The 25,722-nt window shown below is 43.2% G+C and overlaps 1 protein-coding gene across 1 annotated transcript in view; it reads right to left on the bottom strand.

Moving 5' to 3' along the window:
• The window catches only part of Ubr5 (ubiquitin protein ligase E3 component n-recognin 5), a 107,466-nt gene that overhangs the window by 54,457 nt on the left and 27,287 nt on the right, over positions 1 to 25,722 (bottom strand). Inside the window, exons 7-17 of the mRNA XM_010612128.3 lie at positions 24,035 to 24,224; positions 23,496 to 23,655; positions 22,824 to 22,973; positions 20,826 to 21,019; positions 9,742 to 9,858; positions 9,550 to 9,660; positions 8,591 to 8,745; positions 7,689 to 7,806; positions 4,993 to 5,177; positions 2,003 to 2,112; positions 973 to 1,085 (exon numbers count right to left, since the gene is read on the bottom strand). Coding sequence (XP_010610430.1) covers positions 973 to 1,085; positions 2,003 to 2,112; positions 4,993 to 5,177; positions 7,689 to 7,806; positions 8,591 to 8,745; positions 9,550 to 9,660; positions 9,742 to 9,858; positions 20,826 to 21,019; positions 22,824 to 22,973; positions 23,496 to 23,655; positions 24,035 to 24,224 — 1,603 coding nt within the window. The remainder of the gene's footprint in view (positions 1 to 972; positions 1,086 to 2,002; positions 2,113 to 4,992; positions 5,178 to 7,688; positions 7,807 to 8,590; positions 8,746 to 9,549; positions 9,661 to 9,741; positions 9,859 to 20,825; positions 21,020 to 22,823; positions 22,974 to 23,495; positions 23,656 to 24,034; positions 24,225 to 25,722) is intronic.

The following is a 25,722-nucleotide window of genomic DNA, read 5'->3' as shown; positions in this document are numbered from 1 at the left end:
TGGGAAAAAAATTTTTACCAGCTACTCCCCAAAGGACCAACATCCAGAAAATAAAAAAAAAAAAAAAAAAAAAAAAAAAAAAAATCAGATCACACTATGCAGCCCAGGCTAGCCTCAAACTCAAGGTGATCCTCATGCCTCAGCCTCCCTAGTGCTGGGGTGACAGACATGTAACACCAGGCCCAGCTATCCTCTTTAAGGCAGCACTACCTGACAGAACTTTCTTAGAGACGTGAATGTTCTCCCTCAGCACTTTCCAGCAGCCCTACACACTGCTGAGCACTTGAAGCGGAGGTGATGTGACTGAGGAACTTGCTTTTCAATATTTAGTTTAAATGTAAACAGACACCACAACATGCCAAGTTCCACGGTGATCAGACGAGGGATCGAATGAACAGGCAATGGGGAAAGACAGGCACAAGACTTAACCCTGCCAGTCCCAGCTGTGCTGCCAACCAGAGCGACCTCACAGGGAACAGTGGGGTGCAGTTTGGCTCTTCGGGAAGGCTCACCAAAGGGCGGGCTCTCCAGGCAACTAGAGGACAGTTGGGACACTCACTCCGCAGTGGCAAATATCAGGAGAAGGGTAAGACTAGATGTGGACTTTGTTTACCTGACTTCTTCAAAAGAAAGCCCTCCAGGCAGGATAAGAGGAGGAAGTGGAAGGCAACTCAAGGAGAAGGGGAAGATGCTTCAATTTCAAGGAAGACTGTTTCAATTCTCAATCATTTCCATTCTCACTATCTAGCAGCTCCCAAGAATGAGTTGCATCAAAAAGTAATGTATCTGTGCAGCTTTTCTGTAAATCTAAAAATCACTCCAAAAAAAATTACTTAACAAGAAAAGCAGCACATCCTCTGAGTGCCTGCGACATCTCCTCGGTTAGGGAGGAGAGAGCTGCACAGGAAGGGCTCCCAGACACTCGCCATGCCAACTCCCTCATGCACAGCTCCCCAGGCACTGCCAACAAACCTTGCCCACGGGAACATTCTTCACATCCTCCACAAACACGACCTCCCGAAGAGACCACTGCTCTTCATTCACCTTTTCCTCTTCCTTCGGGGCAGGGGTTGAACGACGTCGTTCTAGGACAACAACAAAATGATAAGTATCAAAAAGAAAATGTAAAGAGACTTTATAGATTACACCTAAATATATAAAAAATGATCATTTTTAAAGGGATACAGAGTTGAGGTTTCTAAATGAAAGGTTCAGGGTTACTCCTTTCCAAACGGAGGATTTATGACCAACTTCTACTTCAAAATAAATTCACATGGGCCGGGGATTTAGCTCAGCAGTTCTGCCGCCTGCCTCGCAAGCACAAGGACCTGAGTTCAATCCCCGGAACCAAAAGAAAATAAATAAATAAATAATTCACAGTAAAGAACTGCAAACATCAATGCCTAATTATACTGGCACTACTATAAACAAGTGTAAAGAACCTAAAAAATACATCTGGACCTTCAAAATTAGGGTTCCCTTATCAACATATAAAAAGGAAGGCCTACTGGGATATTTTTCAAGCCATCACATAACACTGAACAATCTAACATTTAAGAAGCTCTTAAAAATTCTTCAAATCCATGGTGCAGTATTAAGTCAATACATGTAAATTCTACCAATCCTAGAAAATGTTGTGACCACGCCACAACAAATTCACAAAATACACATCTCAACAGAGAGCATGTATTTCAGCTATTTCCAACTAGTACTACAGTGAATTTTATACATGTTTGAAAACTGTAATTCTCAAAAACAGTCAATACTATCTTTCCATTTAAAGATGTTCAAAAATAAAATAAAATTTCCAAGCTAGTGAATACACAGCTTATATTTTTAAAAAATGTGTGTGTGTGTGTGTGTGTGTGTGTGTGTGTGAGAGAGAGAGAGAGAGAGAGAGAGAGAGAGAGAGAGAGAAACAATGGTAGGAGCTGACTTGGACCAAAACCAAAGCCGACACACCAGCTACTCAGGCCCAAACAGCAGCCCCATCAAAACTCACTATACGGCACAGACGCGCTGCTAGCGATGGAGGATGCGTCACTACAGGTAGACGCCGGTGACGGAGGGGGGCCCATCTCTGTCTTCACAGGCTCCTGTTTGCTCTCAGGCCTACAGTAAGAAATAAAAGTTTCCTCATAACTAGGAAAATTAAATGACAAAAACTTTTTTTTCCAGAGACTTTTCAAGTAATGTATTCAATTCGTTCTTATAAAGGAATCAAATGCTAGTAACTTTCATGAAACACTATGATCTAAAGGCTGAACAGAATGAAAAGACACAAACTGGACACTTTCTCCGCGAGGCCCAGGACTGAACCCAGGGCCTTCTCCAAACATGTGGACTTCCAAGCAACCCCTTAGAGAGGACGGGACAAACACACTTGATCTAGGAAGAACAGCTGTTTTCATTCATCCACAGCACTTCAGACTGAGCCTCTGGAGCAAGCGGGTTCGGCACCACCCCATGGAGCACTGACAGAAACAATCAGCCATTTGACTGAAAACAGCAAGAAACACAATGCCTGCTCCATGGTGAACCTCAGTTTAAGGGGAACCTCTACTCTCAGTAACTTGCAAAAATCCATGCTTAAGCCACCTGGTGAGGGTTAATAAGCTATTCCTCTTCAATGCACTAGCTCATTAATGCTTGACTCAGCTCCAGTGACAATACAATATTCTATAGACTAAAACTTCAGTGCTTATTACTAAAAGGCAGAAACCAGTTTTTAATCACAAGTTACTTGCCACTCACAGCTCTGTTTAGAAACTGGGTGATCCTCTTAACTCTCCTGCCTAACACCCTCAGCAGCAGAATTTCCCCGTGGAGCAGGCCAGGCCCATTCTCACTCTCACAGCAGTACAGCAGAACACTCCACACAGCACCCAGGCAGCGCTACAGGCTGCTCCACAAGCCCTGCGACAACAGGAAGACCCACCACGAGTGATCTCCAGCATCTCAAGAACTGGCAAAAAATTCATTTAACATTTCATTTCATTTAACTTTTGTACACGTAACTAGTAGAACATTCAAAAGAGATTATGAAAGTTTAGTTACAAGATTTAAATAGCATATGCTAATCGTTGTTTATAATTATGCTTATTATCCTGTTATTGTTTTGTTTATAGTATTTGTGCACATCAAAGACATTTCAAATAGCCATGTGTGATGTTACACACTTGAAATTACAGAAGCAGGTAGATTGCAAAGTCCAAAGTCAACACTGGCCTAGGGAATTTTGAGAAACTATGTTATAAAATAAAATAAAATAAAATAAAATAAAATAAAATAAAATAAAATAAAATAGGGGCTAGGGATATAGCACAGCTTTCCCTGTGTTCAGTATCCAATCTTAAAAAAGAAAAAAATCAAGTGTTCTTTACAAAGTTCATGAAACAATCAAAAGGTATTTGGCTCCCTTTATTTTCAGGATAAACTAAAGGAATTTAGAAGAGCCTATTACTCTTTTTTCTTAAGAAAGAAGTGACCAGGGTTTTAGCATAGTGCCAACACTATAACAAAACAAAACATCATAGTTAGGCAGGAAGTAGAATAGAGTGTAATAGTTCTGGCTTGTAAAAAGACTGTATTTTTCTGCCGCCTGCCTCACAAGTGCAAGGACCCAAGTTTGATCCCCAGAACCCCGCAAAAAAGATTGTATTTTATATCTTGAATCCCTGTGTTTTTGAATTTCACTTTGCATGATCCCAAAACAAAATATTTAAAATACTATTTTTAGAATGTAATGATACTGTTCTTCCATGTTACAATGGTCATGTATTTGTTTTTAGCTCATGTATCAAACCACATTACAATATAGATATTTTAAGGAGATGAGCAATGTTTTTAAACATGCATATAGGATTAAGATGTGTGGAGCCAGGGATTTAGTTCAGTGGTTCCGCCACCTGCCTTGCAAGCTCAAGGTCCTGAGTTCAATCCCCAGTACAAAAAACAAAAAAAAGATCTTAAGTACCTCCAAACAATAGGCCAGCCCCAAAGTATGGGACAATATAAAATTTAGTGGTGTTTCTGTTCACATTCCTCTCCAAGCCCCAAAAGTTTACAGATCCTCTGTAAACTTTTTCTCTCTACATGATACAACACATCTGTAATCCCAGCAGTCTGAGGCTGAAGCTGGAGAATCACAAGTTTGAGTGCAGACTAGGCAACACAGTGAGAGCCTGTCCTAAAATTAAAACTAAAAAGGAGGTGGGAAGGCTGGGGACATAGCTCAGTATGAGGGCCCTAAGTTCAACTGCCAGTATCACAAAAATTAATTAATTAATTAATTAATTTTAAAACTTTCTTTCCAACACGTGAATCTGTCCGACCTCTCCTATAATCAAGATGCAGGCAAAATATTTGGTAGAAATTACATTATAAAAGGAGAGAGGAGGATTGTCAGGGTGACACAAGCGCTGGACATATTAATACTGCAGTCGACACCTGCAAAGAACATAATACAATGATCAAGAAAAGGACATCGGAAATGAAAACTATGCTGCCATCCCGGCCACCGTCAAGAGCTGCCTGGTGTGGTGGAAACACTGTACATTCAGCAGTCTGGGGGGAGGAGGCAGGAGGATCTCAAATTCAAGGCCAGCCTGAGCAACTCAGTTGAGATCCTGTTTCAAAAAAGCAAAAACCCAGGATCAAACTTAGGACTCTGCGCTTACAAGGAAGGTGGCAAATCAAAACAAAAATTTTAAAAAGAGAGAGAGAAAAAAGAAAAAGATAAAGGAATAGGGACTGGTACTGTAGCTCAGTGGCGTAGCGCTTGTCTAGCATGTGCAAGGTCCTGGGCTCAGCACCCAGTACAACCAGAAACAAAAACAACAAGAACAGCCACCATCCTGAACTATGCAAATACTGACCAAGCCATAAGGAGCAAGGTGCAGCGCCTCGTGCTTCGTCTTTGCCTGTACCCCCATCATTCCCTTTGTACCCACGAGTGATGCCACCACACAGAGAGCCGGGGGCAGCACTCACTTAGCTTCAGCAGCTTTGCCAGGCTTTTCCATGCTTTTCAGGCTCTCAGGAGACCTGAGTTGGAATCGACAGCTGTCATTCATATTCCACACCGACTCCATTAAGACGCCCACTTTCGGGATGCCAGCACTGATCGAAAACGCCACTGCACCAGCATGGTAAAGAGGATTATTTCTTAAGCATACCTAGCAAACAAAAGAAATCACCATCAAAATGTCTGATTTTAAAACAAAGTAGGAACAATGATTTAAAATGCATGAAAATACAAAATTCAACACATGGAAGTGCTGCTTCCCAGGTTTGCTAGCAGAAGCTTACACATTAGTGTCACTGGCAATGTGTCAACTTCAAGGTCTCCATCAAGAAAGTACGCTCCTAAAACTGAAGTGCACATCTAACCGAACAGTAATTTCAATATGTTTGCTAAATATTTAGCATTGATTTTAAAAATTCATGCAGAAAATAACTATCCTGCCAAAAAGACTAAATGCAAATAGCAGAAAAAAAACTAAAAAGGTTTCATTAAAAAAGCAAAATGTGATGGGCCAGGGATTTAGCTCAGTGGTTCGGTGGCCTGCCTTGCAAGCGCAAGGACCCGAGTTCAATCACCGGTACCAAAAAAAAAAGAAAAAAGAAAAGCAAAATGTGGGGGTAGGGCGACTACGCTTTTTTGTATTTCCTTTAATGTGAAATTACTTTCTTCCTTAATTCATGTTAGTTACATAGGCTTTGTAACTTCATCTCTCTGGGTGCTCATTTGACCCTAGAAGACTGATGTTTTCTACTAGCCATAAGTTTTGGTGGATACTATAATTTTTCTTTTAAATTAAAAAATACTAGGTAGACCTCATTGTCGGGAGTCAATAACCTATGTAATTCTCCCTGTCAGGGCCTAACCTCAGGTTACACTCCGAAAGCCAATGGCCACAGAAAAACCCTACGGCTCCAGGGCGGCATCTCTGCAGACCTGTCAGGATATCCCAAACGGGCCAGCTTAATGACACGCGTTAACTAATGCCACGCTCTATGTGACCAGTGACATATATGAGGACAATGTTTTGTAGCTTTAATTAGAAGATCATGGACCAACTGGCTTAGGGGCGGTCCTACCAAAGAATAGCTGTGACCACTGAAATTCTGTGGCCTGAACAAACAGCTCTTAGCCATGTCCTGCTCAGCTACGACTCAGAAGAAGTTTCCCTTACAAAGTGAGAGTGAAGGGTTAAAGCCTAAAAGGGGCTTGGTAAGATTTTATTGAAAAAGAAACTTGACATGCTATACATACTTTGTGAGCTTTTACTTTATCGGCACATTTTAGGTATACATAATGATAATATTTCATACAGAATTTGTACCCATACATGATACATCTTGCTTCTTTTTCTCCTATTGCCCTCCCCTCCCTTTGACCCTTGGCATGTTATAACTGAAGTATTTATGGATACTGACTGACTGGTTGACTGTGTGCTGAAGATTGAACTCAGACCCTTCACTCTGAGCTATATCTCCAGCCTCTCCTGGGTTTGTTTGTTTGGAGACAGCATCTCAGTGCTGTTCAGGCTGGCTCTGAACTTCCTATGTAGCCCACGTTCCCCTCAAACTATAGCAATCCTCCTGCCTCAGCCTCCCAAGTGCTGGGATTACAAGGGCAGGGGTTCACCACCATGCCCAGCTGAAACTGTTTTTTTAAGACACAAGACCTTTTGATGGCTTAAAAAAAATACCATTTGTCTGAGTTTTGAGGATTATAAAAGCTCCTAAACATTCATTACAGTACTTTCTATAATGAATATAAATACCGGGTTTTTATTTTGAAGATAAACCTTCATCACACTATAAAAATTAAAAGTGTAACAGTTCTCAAATTCTTTTGATCTGAGGACCTTTTTCATTATTTAATATCAGTGAGTATTATAAAAATCTTTTATGTGAGTCATGTCTAGTTTAAGTAATCAGTAAATTAAATGTTTTAGTAATTAAAACTGTGAATTTAAAAAATATTAACAGTAATGAAACCCCATAGAAACAATTTTTATGAAAAATAGCTACATTTAAAAAACCTTGGTGAGAAAAGTGGCATCATCTACATTTCTGTAAATCTCCTGACGTCAGATGTGAACCAGCCAGTTTCCCTGTCTGTGTCTCCACCCACCTGCTGCACCAGTCACTCAGCGTGGTCCAGCAGACCAGATAGCTGGCTCTGTGCTTTCCCCAGAGGGATATAGCAGGGGACGGGGCTCTTCCTTGAGAACCCCAGGGTGAGGAAGTCACCTTCCAGGCCATAATTATGGAAACAAAACTGTGTGAGGAAGTCTCCTACCTCCATGGACTGCATCCCCACAGAGGAGCATGACAAACGCAGGCCAGCTGCCTGTCTGTGATGCTGACTCCACTGCCAGGATGAACTGAACCATTTTCAGTAGGGGTTGCTCCAAGCTTTACATTTTACAAGTACCAAGTGAGTTTTGAAACCAGGTGAATACAGGAAGCCACCGACAGGGCACTCTCCGGACACTGAAACGCAGTGTACAAGCATCACGGTGCAGCAGGGCTGGTGTGACACACAAGTGGAAGGTGCAGAGACCTGGCCCTCGGGTGACACGCACCAGAAGCCGCCTACAGGAGCTGTGCGCAGAGAGGGAGGCAGGGCGGGTCTGAAGGAAACCGAAGCCCCAGCCAGTGTGACTACCACTCACCTGGGTACCAACGGTGATGTTCGGCATGGAGGAAATACCAGCACTGGATTTGGGCTTTTTATTCTTTGCTCTAGCTTTCTCTAACATTTTTTTTCTTTGACTAAAAGGGACTACACCCCTGAAAAAGAAAACCATAAATTGGCCAATTAAGAAAGAAAAATAGCATTAAATAAATTTGAAACTATACATATTGTCAGTTAAGTATCTGATGTAGTCCTTCCGATACCTTTGCTCAGAATACTATTAACATGTCCAGAAACGCTTAATTGAAATTTGTTCACACATTTAACAAGTAACTAGATCTGGTTTTACTAAAGCTTTAGGATTAAGTTTTGTAGAAACTGTGTTAATGATATTTTTCTTCCAGATAATTACACATCATTGGGTACTCCTCTGTTTATTTTTGCCAATATAAATTTACTGCAGTTTCTTAAAATACCACAAAAAATAAACCGAGACACCTTCTAACACTGAAGCTGCAATTAAATAAGAAATAAAATACTTACACAGTTAAATAAAAACCCCAAAAAAACACCATATAGGGGACTGGAGATGTAGCTCAATGACAGAGCACTTGCCTAGCACATGTGAGGCCCTGTGTCCAGTCCCAGTACTGCCCCACCCTCTGAAGAGACCCTCAATGCCATACTCTGTATTTCTAATTATGTAAAGCAAGATACATATTTATTTACAAGGAGGAAAAAAAGACTACAATTACCTCCAAATGTTAGCAGTTGCTATCTTTGGGTTGCAGGTAATTTTATACTTTCACAAAATGTAGTATTACGCATTACTTTCACAAATCTATCTTTTTAAGTGTTTTTCGGTAAATGTGACCTGGCTCTGCAGTACACAGCATTACCTCCCGACTGCCCTTCCCTACCCTCCCACTGCAGACTCACCACCAGTACAAGTTGTTCTCCAGTTGGGCGCAGGTATAAAGGGCACAGCAATGCAAAGAAACTATTCGCTCTCCTTGGAGTTCAGAGTAAGTCTGTGCAGTGTGCTCTAATTTAGAAGCCACAGAACTTAAAGTCTCATCCACCCACGTAGCAACCTAAAGAATAAAATATTAGAGGTTTCAACAAAAACAAGCAGTTTTTCCAAAAGGACTGCAGTCCAAATTAGGGTCAGGTCCAGGCCTGGTGGGACACAGCTGTAACTTCAACTACCTGGGAGGCTAAGGCAGGAAGATCACAGGTTCAGGGCCACACAGGGCAATGCAGTGCACCCTGTTTCCAATCAAGAGGGCTGAGAGTAGGGTTCAGGCAGATCTGCCCTGGGTTCAATCACCAATTCTCCAAACAAAAGCAGACGACAAAACCTAGGCTAAGTTGCACAATGGAATTCTAAAATGTCTTCAGCTAAACGCTATAAAATAAATATTTCAGAAAAGATTCTTAGTAAGTTTAGAAAATAAAACATTCTTTGTGTGTAAATCAACATAGCAGCTATTAAAATCACCGTCTAAGGCCACCGTGAAGGCATTAATCTTAAACATCTGTCCCAACAATGTTTAACAGAATTTAGTAACTTTAAACCCAAACTGACCACTTGGGGTATATAACATCCATACTGTGGCAATCTATCTTTTCCTACTACCTCCTCCTTTTCTCTTTCGACTCTGTGAATATTCTCCTCTTTCCTTACAGTAGAACTCTACTTTTAAAGCTAGATTCTTAGTATAGTGATAAACCAGCCAACATAAAAATGAGACGTTGGATTATTCTCCTAAGGCTGGAGACACCATATTTATGGACCTGGTTAGAAGGATAGAAAATGAAAAGATGAACAGGGGCAGGAAGAGAAAGAAAACCAAGAATTTAAGCATGAAATGTTTACAATGCAAAGTGACTCCTACCTTGTTATTTTCTGTAGCTACAGTTGCTCTTATGCTATTTGCAGACAGGAGGACTATCTTTTCATTGGTTAACCCCAAAAATGTTGCTCTTGGATGATGTAATGAAGGATTCTTTGAAAGCATAAGAAAAATGATTACTATTTGTATGCGATATGTGGTGCTGTTCAAGCAAAGCTCCATGCACCACAATACCTGGGCATTTCTGTAGGGTTCCGACTCACTCCACTTCCACTGGTAAAGCTCCCCTCTGCTGCTCACAGCCAGCAGCTCAGAATACAGGGCCCCAATGCAGATGAATTTTGTTCCATCCTGAAAGTAAAAACAGCACAACGCTAGAAACACAGGACTTACCCAGCCCCGGGGTTTGGACACTGCCATCCGGGGGCTGCACAAAGCCAGTGTAACTGTGGACACATCAGCCACAGGCCCCTCGGGCTCCACCCCCAAGTTATCTCCCAGCCACTCTTTGGGCCTTCTCCCTCCGTGGACCTCACCCTATGGCCCTGTCCTTGTGGTGCTCTCTTTGTGTGTGACTCTTCTCAGCTCACCAATTCCTCCTCCACGAAGTCTGCATGAAAGGAACCCTCACGCTGTCCACAAAAGCAGCCCCCACAGTCCAGCCTGCGCCACAACACAGTGCATCTGCTCCTCTCCTCCTCTCTCTCTCTCTCTCTCTCACACACACACACACACACACACACAAAGATGCTGTCTCCCTCACACAAGGCTCACAAGAAGGTGCCCAACAAGTGTGCCGGACAGGTAAGGGGTAGGGACAGCAGGAGATGAAGCAGGGAAACCAGTCAGGAGGACTGCTTCCCCGCATTATATTCATTTCCAAGCTGCTGAAACAGATGTCCACATTTTAGGGCAAAAGTTCATTAACTTTTACAGTGAAATACATGCCATAGTTAGGATACAATACAATCATAAAATCTTAGGCAAGAAATACAAGTATTTGGGCTGGGGATTTAGCTCTGTGGCACCATACCTGCCTTGCAAGTGCAAGGTCCTGAGTTCGATCCCTAGTACCAAAAAATAATATGTGTGTGTGTGTGTGTGTGTGTGTGTGTGTGTGTTACAAATGATACTTTTTACAAATATAAGCCCAATGATCAGAGTCATGAAGTGCCTCAAAGATCTCACAGCTAAACTTGCCAGATCTGAGGGTGTTTATCTTCCTTTGCTCTGTGCACTGTTTCTCTCCCCTTCCATGCAATCCCACCAATCTTATTTCATCAGATAGGTTCCAGTGCTCCAGCTAAAGGCTTTGCAAAGCCTACCAAGATCTGTAATACAGTAATAACAGGCTATGCCTCAGACTCGTCCAGAAAAAATACTTTTTAATGCTCATTTTACCAGTACCATTCGGCCTTGTTTTAAGGTCACTGGGTGGGGGTGCAGGGGGTGTCTCATCATATCTCACCCTTTGTACTTTATTCTCTCTTCTCAATCCCTTGGTTCAAATTACAGACAATGGAGCAGACCAAGCTGAGTCCAAAGCCTGGTTCCCACATATACAGGTAAATCCAGTGGGTTACATAATCCCCTGCACCTAGTAGTCTAGTCTGGGAGGGAAAGCATACCACAAACAAGAGAAGGTATCTGATGTATAAATCACACAGCAGAGCCCAGGGCCAAGTATGCCTCAACCACAGCAGACTTTTATCTCCTGTGGCTCTCAACTAGGATCCCCACCTAGACTGACTTCAAGACAGCAGCTCTCCCCACACTGAGTGCAGTGTCAACAGCCATCCAAGCTAGCCCTGCCTCAGCCTCCCGGGGTACCGGGAAGCTTACCTGGGAGTCATCTCCCACTGCAGCCCTTCCTGCCAGCGAGTCTCACTTCTCTCATCCCACCTGGTCACGGTCACCGCTCTCCCTGTCTTCCTCCTTCCTCCGTGGTCATTTTCTCCATCTCTCTCACAGCTTCACCCTCCCTGCTGCAGATTCAGGCCCTTTATCCAAATAGTGGTCCGCCCTCAACCTCAGACACTGGGTCCTCTACAGCACCACACGGTTCAGTGTGCCAGGCTCCTGTCTCCCACAGAGCTGCGGAGCCTCAGAAAACACCGTACCCTCTCCAAAGCAAACTCCCCACCTCCCATAAGCTGCACCACACCTGGGGTACCCAACTCCACCCATGACATCACCTGTGGCAGGAGACAGGAACATCCAACTCCTTCCCAGCCACATACTGGCTAGGTCTCCCTTCCTATCACCACTGCCCTTACTCGGCTGAGATCCACACGGTTCCCTTGTCCAACAGCCCTGCCGAACTCATCTTTCTTCCACTTGCTGACAGTATTCACCTCTTCCTTAGAAACAGATCACACAGAGCAAAGCCACACCGAGCTCTGCTCATCGCTTCTCCAGAGGCTCTGCGGCCTTCTCCTCACTGCGGACCCACACCGGGCCCCTCCCCACCCGGGTCCCTGGACCACAGGGCTTCTTCTCACCACATGAGGCAACTCAGCACACTCCTGCCCCCACACACCCCAACTGCCAACCCTCCATGCCTCTGCACTGTGGTCGCCTGGACGGAGCTTCCGGGGCCTCTGCCAACTCCACCAGGTGGGACTGGCCTTTCCCACTGGGGCCTTTATACGACGCCACCTACAACTTTGGCTTAGCATTGATGACTCAGGAACACGTCACCTCCAGTGAATGCCGCACTCCTTAAGGAGTCCTGCTGGCACGCTGCCCTGGGAGAAGCGGGAGGGCACCAGCAACCCCAAGGGGACAGCTAGATCTCAGCCCTAGCGCAGGAGCAAGAGCAGGGCACAGGCCCTCCCCCGAACTGACGCCAGTGCCCTCAGGAGAGCAAGGCCCAAGGAAGCACCAGCTCAACCCAGAGTGACAGAACACCTCGCCACCAATTCCCACACACCCATGGACAAGGAGACAAGGTATTACTGCCACGTGGAGTCAGCAAGGCAAGCAGAGACCCATGAGCGAGCAGAGAGTAGGACCACAAGCCAGGCACAGCAGCACGACCAACAAAGCTGCTGCTCCTTCCAGCTCAGCACTGCTCCACAGTTGCAAAGTGGAGCCAACTCCCTTGGGACAGGAATTCATTGGAACTCAACACCCTTTCCCCACGGCTGTACACCAGAAAGACAGAGGCACAGATCTGCTAATTCACAGCAGCGACTTGCTGCTCGCTCTGCTTTCTCTACTACAACTATCATCAAGCTCTGCACAGGCGGGTCAGTTCTGGGAAGGGGCCATGCCCTGCTCCTGCTCCTGCTCCTGCCCTGGGGCTGAGATCCCGCTGTCCCCTCCCGCTTCTCCCAGGGCAGCGTGCCAGCAGGACTCCTTGGGGAGTGCAGCACTCCTGGAGGCAATGTGTCCCATCACCAGTGCTAAGCTGTGTGAATAAATGTACGTCCTGAAAATGCAGACAGGTGCTTTGTGACAGAGCACGGAGCAGTTTTTCATCTTCTGAAGATTTATTTAGTGTGCATTTCTGTGTGACTGCACAAGTATCCGAAGCTCGCAACACGAAATTATGACCAGACACACGGCAGTAACACCTTTAACTCCATCTGCTCAGGGAAAGGAGGCAGGGTGCTGGCAAGTTTGAGCCCAGTCTGAGCCACTTAGTGAGCTACTGCCTCCGAAGAACACTTTAAAGGGGCTGGAGATGTGGCTCAGTGGTGGCACACCTGCCTACCACGTGCAGGGCGCTGGGCTCCATCCTGAGTAGCAAAACACTTGCAATACGACGGCATTACATGTACACACAGGTGGCCATGATGGTTACCAGAGCAAAGAAAAGCAAATTAACACATCTATCATTGCGAGGTTTCTTCTGCGTGTGACACAGCAGTTCAAAAAGAACTGTATTTTGCATTCATTTTTTGGTATGGGGATGGAACTCAGGACCTTGCATTTGGCAAGGCAGGCGAGCTAAATCCCACTGAGCTAAATCCCAAGCCCTCAAAAACAAATTAACACCGAGCCTCTCAGGTGTATCTTATTTCTAGACAGTGACCCAACACCTGTACATATGCTATTCTGTATACTTTGGCTGTGGCAGGGCCTCTGTCCCTCGGGGGAAACTCAGAAGAGGAACTGCTACCTCCATGCTCTTTCAGAATCCCTACGCTGTGCTCTGGGTAGGCTGTGCTGATTTTCATTTCTACCACAGTGCACTAAGGTTCCCTTTTCTCTGTCCCTAGTCAACATGCACCGCCCGCTTTTTCTATAGCAGCCACCTAGAAGGTATGAGATGACACCTTACAGTGGTTTTAATTCATATTTCCCTTACAATCAGTGATGTTATGTATGTTTCCATGTATCTGAAACTGATTTTATGTCCTCTGAAGTCTCATAAATAATTCAATAGTTATGTTCAGGCCTTTTACCCATTTTTTAAAAACTGAATTATTTTTATTTCTGATACTGACTTGTAAGAGTGCTTTATGAATTTTGGATACTAATCCCTAACAGCTACATGGTACACAAGTACTTTTCCCCAATCTCTAGGTTATCTTTTCATTTTGATGTTTGCTTTGCTGTGCAGAAGGCTATAGGTGAATTAGTGGCACCCACTCACTTATATTTGCTTATGCAGTTTTTTAGTGTGAGATCAAAAAGTCACTGCCAAATTAATGTCTAGATGTCTAGGAGCTTTTCTCCTATAATCTTGTCTAAATTTACAAGTTCAGGACTATGTTTGGGTCTTTTTTTTTTTCCCCTCTCAATTCTGGAGATTTCTGCCACGTAATTCACAATCACAAGGTCCTAAATTCAATCCCGGGTACCCCCCCCACAAAAAAAAAACTCAATAAAATCTGGGGATTTAGCTCAGAGGTTCTACCACATGCCTCACAGCTCAAGGACCTGAGTTCGATCCCCAGTTCAAAAAAAAAAAAAACACTGGGTGAGCCAGGGCCTTCACACTGAACTATATCCTCACCCCTTTCTTTTTGTTGTTGTTGGTTTTTTTGAGACAGGGTCTCACTATGTAGTTGAGACTGACCTGGAACTCCCTATGTAGCCCAGGCTCGTCTCAAACTCACAGCGATCCTCCTGACTCAGCCTCCCAAGTGCTGGGATTACAGGCCTGCGCCACCATGCCCGGTGTCCACCCCTTTCTGTTTTTAAACAAGGTCTTGACAAATTTCTGAGGCTGGGCTCAAACTTGCCATCCTTCTGCCTCAGCCTCTCCAGAGTGCTGGGATTTCAGAAGTGCACATCATACCTGGCATCTCTGATTCATTCCAAGTTGATTTTTATGTACACTGTAAGATTTATATCCAATTTTATTCTTTTGTGTGTGGAAATCCAGCACCACTGACTGAAGTGACCATCCATTCTCTCTCATGTCTTCTTGGGGTTATATATGTTGGATTTACTTCTGTGCTCTCTTCTGGTACACTAGTCTGTTTCTGTTTTTATTCCAATACCAGTTCTGATACTATTGCTTTATAACAGGATTTTAAATCAGTAGTTGTGATGCCTCCAACTTTTTTCCTTTCTCAGTATAGCTTTGGCTACTGAAAGCTTTTTGTGGTTCCCTACGAATTTTAGGTTTTTTTTTTTTCTGTGAAGAATATAAATGAATTTTGATGGAAGTTGCATCTACATCTAAACTTCAGAAGAGTGTTTATCAAGCAAAATCAGTTGATCTTTGTCAAATTCTTCGTCTTCATGCAGTCAGAGGATCACACAGCTGTTGTCTTTTACTCTGTCCCATGATGCATCCTGACGTGCACACAGGAGCCAGCCATGCATGCCAGGGTCATGACCCACATGATCAGGATGCACCTTCTTTTCCACATTCTGCTATTTTCCTGAGACTTTCTGCAATCAAAGTTCATCACAGATACTGACCAGAGTCTGTTGGGCTTGGGTATCAGATGATACTGGCTTTCTAAAATGTTTTGGTCTAGATTCTTGTTGGAAGATTCTTATTGATATGAGCAAATAGTTACAATTCACATGTAAAATATTCAGCAATACAGAACACAATTTCTAATCCAAAGAAAACTGTAAACATGACTACAGTAAGAATGGAGTCATGTTAGATAGCCACATAATTGCAAGACTGCCTCATCAAATAACAGAATTGTCAAAAGCTTCTTCCAGAACTACGAAGTGGAAAGAGCAGTTACATAAGCCAGAAAAATAGTTCAACTTTAGATAGCTGGATGGATGAAAGGAGGTAAAGAGGGACAGAGAAGGAAGTTAGGGGAAGAAAGATGAAAGATGAAAGATGGACGCGGGAGGGGCTGCATATTAAGAAAGCAGAGGTTTTCAGGCAACATTCCTCAGAGCCCACTGTGAGCAAGGCCACCCGGGGCCTCTGCTTTCTGTTATGGAGCACTTGGCTACAGTCACAGAGCGAGCGAGTGGCACAGCTAGGCTGTGAAATTCCGAGGCTGGCTAGCTCCAGAGTTCTCACTAGTCTGGTCCTTCGCCAGCCTTCCAGGGCCTCTAGGTCCAACCCATCACCATGTCTTTGCAAGGAATGCATGTTCTTCCTGCAAACACTGAAGTAACACTGAGCAGAAGGCCTAACCCTCAGAGTACATATTTAATCAAGGTTACTGACTGACCTTTTGCTCTGTCTTCATAAACCTTCAATATCTCTACAATCGTTTGCAATGAAAAATTTATACTGTTTCTGACATTTAACACAAAGAATACCGGAAAATAGGAGGGGTGATCAAAATTTACAGTAAGTGCTTCAATTTTTAAAAGTTACTATAGTAAAAGACACATTGCCCTCTCAAAATACCTTCACTTCCAACATAACCCACTGTTCTTTTGGGGGCGGGGGGTACTGGGGATCAAACTCAGGACCTTGAGCTTGCGAGGCAGGCGGCAGAACCACTGAGCTAAATCCCCAACCCTCTGTAACTGCCACTTTCTGAAGCAGTTCTAGAAATCCTCTTTCCTAAGTATCTCCATAAGTGTGATCAAAAGTCCAGTGCATGCTGCTGCCAAGTGCCATTGAAAAGAAAAGTAGGTTTGTAAAAGCATGACACTGCATCCTTATCCACCTTATTCAACCTATGTGGCACCACGCCACTTCTGGCTTCTCCCCAAAATCAAAATGGCCACAAAAGGTAAACATTTTATTTTTATTTTTTTATTTTTCTTGTGTTTTTGAGACAGGATCTCACTATGTAGTTGAGACTGACCGGGAACTCACTATGTAGCCCAGGCTGGTCTCGAACTCACAGCGATCCTCCAGTCTCAGCCTCCGGAGGGCTGGGATTAAAGGCATGCGCCACCACACCCAGCTAAAGTAAACACTTTAAATTGACGCAGCAGACTGAGGCAGCCACAATACTGTAACTAGAGACACTCACAAAAGATGACTCCAGAACTGCTTTAGAAAGTGGTCCAAACAATGGGATAAATGTGTTTGAAATGAGGGGGAGTATGTTGAGAGGTAATAAAATGTAATTAACCTATCTTTTACTATAATCATTTCTTTAAAATTTAAATATTCAGCAAATTTTTGATCCCACCTTATATTTATAATTTATGGGTACCTCAAATTGTTTTCTTCAAAAGATTAAACTGTAAAGAAAACAATATTCCATCATTAAAGAAATTTTATTGGCCTACAAGACAATAAAATGTGAAATTACTATCTTCTAAGTGGATATAGGGAAAGTAGTATTAATCCAATTAATTTAAAAACAGAATATCTCCTGCACCCTGTTATGGTCTGGGTCCAGGTGTCCCCCCACAGCCTCATGCATGGAGTCAGAGGTGGCTGGATCTCGAGTGTGTGCTGTGTGATTAAGGGTGCGTGATTACTAAATCAGGCCACTGACTGGTTTGGCCCCCCACAAGCCCAGTAGTTTGGATACAACATGAGGGACAGAAAGGGACTTGTCTTCCCCCTTGTTGCTTTGCTACCACCTGTCAGCCACCATGAACTATTGCCCCTCTGCCATGTGTCCCCCTGCCTTGGAGCCAGCCGATTATGGATAGAAACCTCTAAGAACTATGAGCTAAATAAAACTTTCCCCCTTTGTCTCTTGTCAGGTATTTTGTCTCAGTAATGAGAGAAAAAGAAACTAACAAACACCCTATTGGAATGAAAGAAAGTATAGATAATAGTAACCTCATTTAACATTTAAGAATGTTTTTATTAAGCCATTTCTAAAATTAAGCTGGGGTGCACATTTTGACCTCAGCAGAGTGATTCTCCTTCCTCGTATTTAGGAGGAGATAGAGTACAGCAGGAAAACATGCACTAATGCAGTCTTCTGACTGAACTGCTGAATCCAGCAGACAAGGACACCAAGGTTCTCCACCCACCAAAATGAAGGCTCAGAGAGAAGCTGTCAAGTCCCTTCCCAGGGTATGAATGCGTGCAAGACGAAGACTGCCTTTCAGCATCCTGATATGCTGAGGGGAAGAATTACGAAAATAGCGAATTAATGAAAATAGTGCAAGAGGTTCCAAGATTGTTTTAAGAGCCTAATCGAGATTACAGAGAGCCAGCCACATTTTAAGAATAAGAACTGATGGGTCATGCAGGTCAGTCATGTGTCATCTGTCTCCTGCTCTAGCTTCCAGGTCTCCAAGAGGAAACAGGAAAGTCATTATTACCAAGGCTGCTTTCCTGAGCAAACAGCCCACTAACCTATCCGGGACCAGGGCCCCCAGGAGCAGCCCAGAGGACAGAAGTCAGTTCTTGAGCTCTTCCTGTGGCTCTGCTTTCTCAAAGTCACCCTAAATGTGGAACTTGGCTGGCTGTGGTAGCACATGCTTGTCCCAGCCCTCAAGAGGATTGCCAGAAGTTCAAGGCCAGCCTGGGCTACACAGTGAGACCCTATCTCAAAACAAAACAACACAACAACAACAAAGGCACATCCTGCCCAGGAGTCATCATGACCCTCAAGCACTCTTGCAGACATGGCCGTCTGAGGGTGCTGCGCCAGCAGAAGACACCAACTGTATCCTGGCACCATTTGCTGACCCTCACCTGCTCCTACCCATTAGCCTTCCTTGACCCAACCTACAGCCCGAAGCAGCCACCACTCTGCCCGATGGCAGTGAATCGAGACGGTCCCACATGTTGCCAGTGTCCTGGTATCTCCCTCCGTGACCTGTTTGGCACTTTTCCTGCTGACCTAAAGCTGCCCAGAGGCAGGCCAGGTCTCCGCCCTGCACTGGTCTTCCCATCCTCATTCTGAGGGTACAGTATCTGCAGCAGTATCTAGTGGGTGCATTGGGGACTATGAAGGTGTTTAACAGCCTCAGTAAGCCAAAGCAGTTTGCTTCCCCAGACTGGTACCTAGATTGCAATTTTTGCGGGGTTTTTTGTTGTTGTTGTTGTTGTTTTGGTTTGTTTGTTTTTGTTTTGTTTTGTTTGAGACAGGGTTTTACTATGTAGTTGAGAATGACCTGGAACTCACTATGTAGCCCAGGCTGGTCTCCAACTCACAGAGATCCTCCTGCCTCAGGCTCCCGAGGGCTGGGATTACAGGCGTGCGCCACTGCACCTGGTTGCAATTTTTATTTTTAGAGACATGGTCTCTATACTGTTACATAGCCCAGGCTGGCCTCAAACTCTCAGTGTTCTTCCTGGCTCAGCCTCCCAAGTGCTAAAGATTATGGGTGTGAGCTATTATTCCCAGAAAGATTGCAATTTTGAGCTAATCTGTAAGTATTTCATTCCCCCAATCTTATTTAAATTATACATTTCACAGACAAAAGGGCAGAGAGAAGAAGACAATTAATTCACATACGGCCTGTCTTCCATTCATTACCTAAACACTCAATTCTGTCCAAGGTTAAAGCAACAGAAGTGGTCTCTAACAAGCTGTAGCTAGACACATGCCCATCAGAGAGGCCAACAAAAGTGGAAAACATGATAGGAGGCACAGGGCTGGGGAAAGCCCGCTACACTTGTTCTGTTCAGAAATACTTTCACTGGGCTGGGGATTGTGGTACAGTGGGAGAGCACCTGCCTAGCATGCCCAAGGCCCTGGGTTCAATCCCTAGGCACACAAATAAAACCCACAATGCAAAAATACTTTCATTAACAAAACTAATACATGTTAAAAAAAAAAAAAAGCCTAGACTAGTAATACGAGTTGGCATGGTAAGAGATTCATGAGTACACTTTTACAGAAACAGACACAATTCCAACACGATCCAGGCAAGGAAAATAGGAAACTGTGAACACACACACACACACACACACACACACACACACACACACACACAAAATCACCCCATCACATGAAGTTAAAGCATAAGCAGAACTTGGGATGTTTCCAAAATAAGTAAGAAAATGCAGTTTGGGGAAAGTCTGGCAGCTGCCAAAGGAACCAGAATAACCTTTTGCTTCCAAAGAGACTGTTTAAAATTCATGTTCTCTCTCACACATTCAAGTTTTCCACATGACCTGAATGCAGAGAAAAATAAATCCACTACACTAAGTCTTGCAATAACTATGGAAACAGAAATTTGGAAAGTTCAATAATACATTCCTAAATTCAAGTTCAAATTTTGAGAGCAAAAAGAAGTCCATGCCAGACTCTCCTTATCTGCTGGTGATTAACCCCTGAGTTCCCATCTACCGGGCTATTTCTGCTTAAGAAAAATTTCTACCCAACTAGCTAGAAAGAAAAATAAGCACAATAAAGCATGAGCACAAGCACAGTTAAAAGAAAAACACAAGCTTCCTATGAAGCCTCAGAATTAGCAACAACTATGCAGCTATGGACTGGTAAAGACTCAACCTGGCAACTCCCATACACTCTGGAGCTGTGGCTCTGGCCATGCCAGTCCTCAGGACTCAGACAGCCCAAGCTGATCACCGGCCTTGTCTCTCTCGTCCGTGTTGGCAGAGGACCTGCCGGAGGTTACTGTCACTCTGGGACAGCTAAGACATGCAGATCCTGCATCCTGAGCTGCCACACACTTGCCCCCCAAGAATTTGGTCCCAACGGCCTCTCTGCCTTGGCATGGGGAGTAAAGACTCCCAGAAAAGCCCCCTGGGCAGAATGCAGAGCACTGTGGGCAATCCTACTCCATTTCTCTTCTGCTTTCCCAGGTAGGAGGAAGCACGACACACATGACACAGTTCACTGACACAACTCAAATGAAGGCAGTCTACTTCTTATACTCTAAGATGAGAAAAGCGTCATTTTGTTTGTGCCTTTTTGTTTTCTTTTTTTAAATAACAGTACAAAAATCTGAATAAAATAAACTAAACTTTTTTTTTTGGCGGCGGGGGAGACCTGACAGAAATCCACTTAAATGGGAAGGGTGTAAGATTGTTTTCCAAATACCTTGTCAGGCCACCACTGCAGGTCTTCACCTAGAGACACTGGGCTTTGGACAGGTGTGTTCTTCTTGTCCAAACTGGGCTCTCCTTCTTTGCTGGTGGAGCCCCTTTCATTATCAAATGAGGCCCCGTCAAGCCACCTTCTCTCACGTAAACGTAAAACGGACTCACGTTCACGCAACAGCTCAGAGTCTCTCTCTAAGGGAAGAAGGAGAACTGGTATGCAATTGGGTCACACCAGTGGGATAGAAGTAAGCCACTCTCTAGGAAAGACCCTCCAGGATGCAACTAACAGCAGTTCATCTACTCACACAAGCTTAGGCAACGTGTATCTAACTGAGTCGAGCTGATGGGCAACATTCAAAACATTAATCCTTTTCAAGTGAATGAATACAAATTATAAACTAGTATTTTTTTAAAACTTTGCAGAGGCAAACTTTCTCTTTTCTTTTTCTTTTTTTTTTTGGTACCAGGAATTGAACTCAGGTCCTTGTGCTTATGAGGCAGGCAGTAGAACCACTGAGCTAAATCCCCAGCCCAAATTTCCATTATTTAAAGTAGAATTGCTTTATTTTAATTTGATTTTGATTTTTAATGGAGTTTTTAAATCACTTCTAGAAATGCTTATTATAAGCCTTTTTATTTGTAAATTAGAAAATATGCATAATAGGATTTCGACATGTTAGATACATGTAAGCAAACCAAAAAAGTATTTGTTACAAAGTCCCCAGTTTTTTTAAGATTTTGTTTTGTTTTGTTTTGGTACCTGGGATCAAACTGAGGCCTTGCACTTCCGAGGCAAGTAGCAGAACCACCGAGCTAAATCCCCAGCCCAATCTCCAGTTTTTTGTTTTTTTTAATTCAGACACAGGGGGAAAATTACACAATTAAACTACAAATTCATTAGCATAAACTAATTATAAAGGTTTTAATAATCCAAGCCCTTATTTAGGGTTACTTCATAGGCTGTTTTCATGGGTAATCAAAATAAACTTTCCAAGATTTGGAACAGACAACATTATAGTTGAATCACACAAACTGCCATATATGTAAGCCAAAAATGGTCAAGTACCAGTTATTTCAGATGGTTCAAACTAAAAGTTAAGCCTATGTATAACGAACTTAGGAAAAGGAAAAAGGAGAGTAGTTACTTGTGTTAGATACTGAATATTTTAAAATGCAATACTTGACACATTAAGAAAGTAAAGTATGCATTTACTTAACGGTGAAGCTACTCCATAGTATGTTTAGTGTATTAAAAGATCACCCATAGATTTGTTATTTTTGAAAGTCTGTTTTTAAGTATTAGATGTTTTCAGCAACATCTTAATAGATCATAGCATCATTTCCAGTTTATTAATGATCACTGAATACAGCTGTTTTGTCTATTTCAATCAAGTGGTTTTAAATTCTAGAAAGTAAAAATATTAAATTATAATGCAACCTAAAGTTTATTAAAACATATACAGAGAAGCTAGCTTAATGGTTTCAAAATCTTTTTTTCTATCCTCTACTATGTACTATATTTTTTAAGGATTTCAAACTTTTAAAAGCATTTTAAGGTAATTATTTCTATATACTTAATACTGGCCACTACCATCCTATGCAGTAAGTTTCTCACATCTCACTCTTTCTTCTAAGATTTAAAAGAAACAAAATAATTATGGTATTTTAATCAAATAAACTTCAGAGACTTATTTTCTGAATGGTGCATGTCACTATAAAGTAGAATTCTGCTTTTAGTTCAAAATCCATATTTCTAATTAAAAATACAGCTAGTAAGTCATAATCCATGATATATATTATACAATATCAATAAGATCATCTCTGAAATACTACTGTGGCTCTTCAACATACAAAATAACTAATAGCAAAGCTACACAAAAAGACTAATAGGTAATGATTTCATCCACTGTAATTTCACAAGTTCAAATCAAGTGAATCTACCACTCTCTTTTCATATGGCCAACCCCTGATCAAAACGAAATAAATGCAAAATTACCTCGAGAAGAGCCTAGCCTGGAAAGTGATGAACGACGAAAAGAAGGATAACCAAAATAGCTGATGTCTTCTGAGAACATGGCATCCGCATCAATAATGACGCTCGGGTGGGCAGAATGAATGTCAGCATCAAGAAGGGACATGAGATCCTCTGCAAACACAGACAAATGTCAACGGGGCAACTAAGAGCTCACACATAGAGCCCTAGAAGATGTCTAAAACTTAAATTACATTTGACTCGCTTAGTAACTCAGTGACACAAAGGTAAAAGGCCACTACTCTCTAGGAAATAAAATTAATGTTATTAACATAGGTCTGAAGGGATAGGAGATACATAATTACACGTTCTTAACTAAATTATTCGAAGAAAAAAGATCATTTAAATACAGTTTTGTTGTATTTTCAGTAATGAGGTTTCACATAAACTCTGCTGTCACCTGTCAAGCATCTGGAACTGAATGGGAAGCATTATTGCTGTGGAGATGTACACTCACTCCCACGGCAATAACCCTTCCCATTCCGTTCCGGGAACTTGACGATCCAACCAAGCAGCTCTACTGTGAGAAACAGTACTGCCTTTCAGAAGTCACAAGAACACCTGGATTTACAGTTCCATTCCCCAGTTGAGTCAGCACAGCAGAGCGGACAAAGCATCTGCGGTGGACCCACTGACCTCCAGGCAGGTACGACTCGCTGGCTGTGTCATCCCCATCATCTCCGTCTTCATCATCCCGGCTAAGCAAATTATTTACAGCAAGGTTTACGTCAAGATTTGTTCGCTGGAGCTCTCGAATAATGACACTTCTAGATTTGCCTTGTAGAACAACCTGGGCCTAAAATACAAATGAATAAATGAGTGTTATGCTTGTGATTAAATTATCAAATACAGCTTTCTAGTCACATGCAAGCAGTGCAAAGCTATAAAACCAGTTACACAGGAAGCTGAGGCAAGAGCATCTCAAGTTTGAGGCTCACAGGCCCAACTTAGCAAGATCCTATCTCTGATTAAAATTTTTAAATGGGCAGGGGATATAGCTCAGCATTCTCTGAGTTCAATCCCCAGTGCTAGAAGGAAGAGGGGAGCAGGGCAGGAAAAAAATCAGCTTTGTAGAATCAGTATAGAAAAACGTTATCTAACAGTTCACACTGAGCCAGGCCCCGGAGAAGGCTCAGCTCAGCCCTGCCTCACCAGAAACATCCCCAGGTCCCCACCTGTGAGATCAGCTCCTCCGGAATGACGGAGGCTGGGATGACGGGCTGCGGCTGGCTGCCCAGAAGCCCTGAGCCCCGGTCACGTCCTGTCCGGATGACGCGAGTCTGTCGCCGGGAGTCCCGGGCACCAGCCGACGACCTCCCAGAGGACCCTCCTCCGCTTCCACCCACTCCGGAGCTCCATCGGCTTCTGGTGATCAGAGAGTTTAGGCAATCAGCATTTCAACATCTTTCTTAAAAGGTTTCTCTGGGTCTCTCTTTTTTTTTTTTTTTTGATACCGGGGATCAAACTTGGGAGCTTGTGCTTGCGAGGCAGGTGACAGCACCACTGAGCTAAATCCCCAGCCCTCATTTTTATTCTTTTAAGTTAATTTTATTTTTCTACTTGGCATTATTTTATAGTAATATTCTGACAGAATAAAAAGGTAACAGAACCAAGCTTTAAAATAAGTTCCCAGCTGGGTGTGGTAATGCACAATTATAATCCCAGCACTCAGGAGGCTGAGGCAGGAGGATCACCAGGAGATCAAGACCAGCCTGGGCTACATAGTGAGATTCTATCTAAAAAAACCAAAACCAAACAAACAAACAAAGCAGTCCCAATTTCTTAATGCATAAGTATAAATTCACTTTTTAGAAAGATAGTATCAAACATCTTTTTAAATGGTTTTTTAAAGTTACGCATACGTATTTCTTTTCATGACCCTAAATTTGAACATATCTTGCCTTTGCATGAAAAAATTCCACAGACTAAACTCTGAGCACCTGTTACACGGGGGCAGAACTCACTCTAGGGCTCAAAGCAGTCTGTGTAAAAAGGAGCACAGGGTGAGGGTCCATGTCCCGTTACTGTTCAGTGTTACTGCCTTGACCAAGGGGACCCTACTACTTAAAATATGCTCATTCATTTTTTTCCAAAGAACAGAGGAAACACTTAAAGGGGGCATAAGAAACACAACCAGCCAAACATATTACCCCAGACGAGGAGGAAGAAGCTTCCCAGTGTGTGACCCAGATAACCGCCCCAGATCTCATGGCCTGGGCCTAGGCAGTACCACTGACCTCACAAGGAATTGGGCCCTGGCTGAGCACTTTACACCCCTCTTCCACAGCCTCAACTACAGCCCCCTAACAGACTGAGGCGTAACTGAACTCTCCTAGCTTTTTCCCCTTAGAAAACTTGGAATGAACTAAACAATGATTCTCAAATCAGTATATATCAAACCCCATGGTTTCTCTACAATGAACTGGTAACTCTGCCTAGAAAAACAAAAACCTTTCTTTCTAAATAGTCTCATTAGTAGGAGGGGAAAGAGTCCCTTAGCAAAAACCAGCACATTCTCCTTGGAGGCTCCAATGCATCAGCCCTTGATGGTACAGCATCTGCATCTACAGCCCCAAATGCCTGATTTTGGAGAAAATACTTTGCATCTTCCGGGCTGAAGGGTGAAACAGCACTTGTTTCAGCTAAATGGCAGATTTTAGAAATGTTATTTTAATAACCATCCTTGGGCCATAAATAAGCCAAAGGGGGCCAGGAGTGGTGGCGCACGCCTATAACCCCAGCACTTGGGAGCTTGAGTCAGGAGGATCACTGCAAGTTTGAAACCAGCCTGGGCTACACTGTGAGTTCCAGGTCAGTCTCAACTACATAGTGAGACCCTGTCTCAAAAACTAAAAAAAAAAAA

This window comes from Fukomys damarensis, unplaced genomic scaffold (assembly GCF_012274545.1).
Source record: "Fukomys damarensis isolate Sample0158 unplaced genomic scaffold, DMR_v1.0_HiC HiC_scaffold_5, whole genome shotgun sequence".
Taxonomy (NCBI): Eukaryota; Metazoa; Chordata; class Mammalia; order Rodentia; family Bathyergidae; genus Fukomys; species Fukomys damarensis.
Note: the sequence above shows the minus strand (reverse complement) of the source record. Positions and strands in the feature narration are given on the sequence as shown.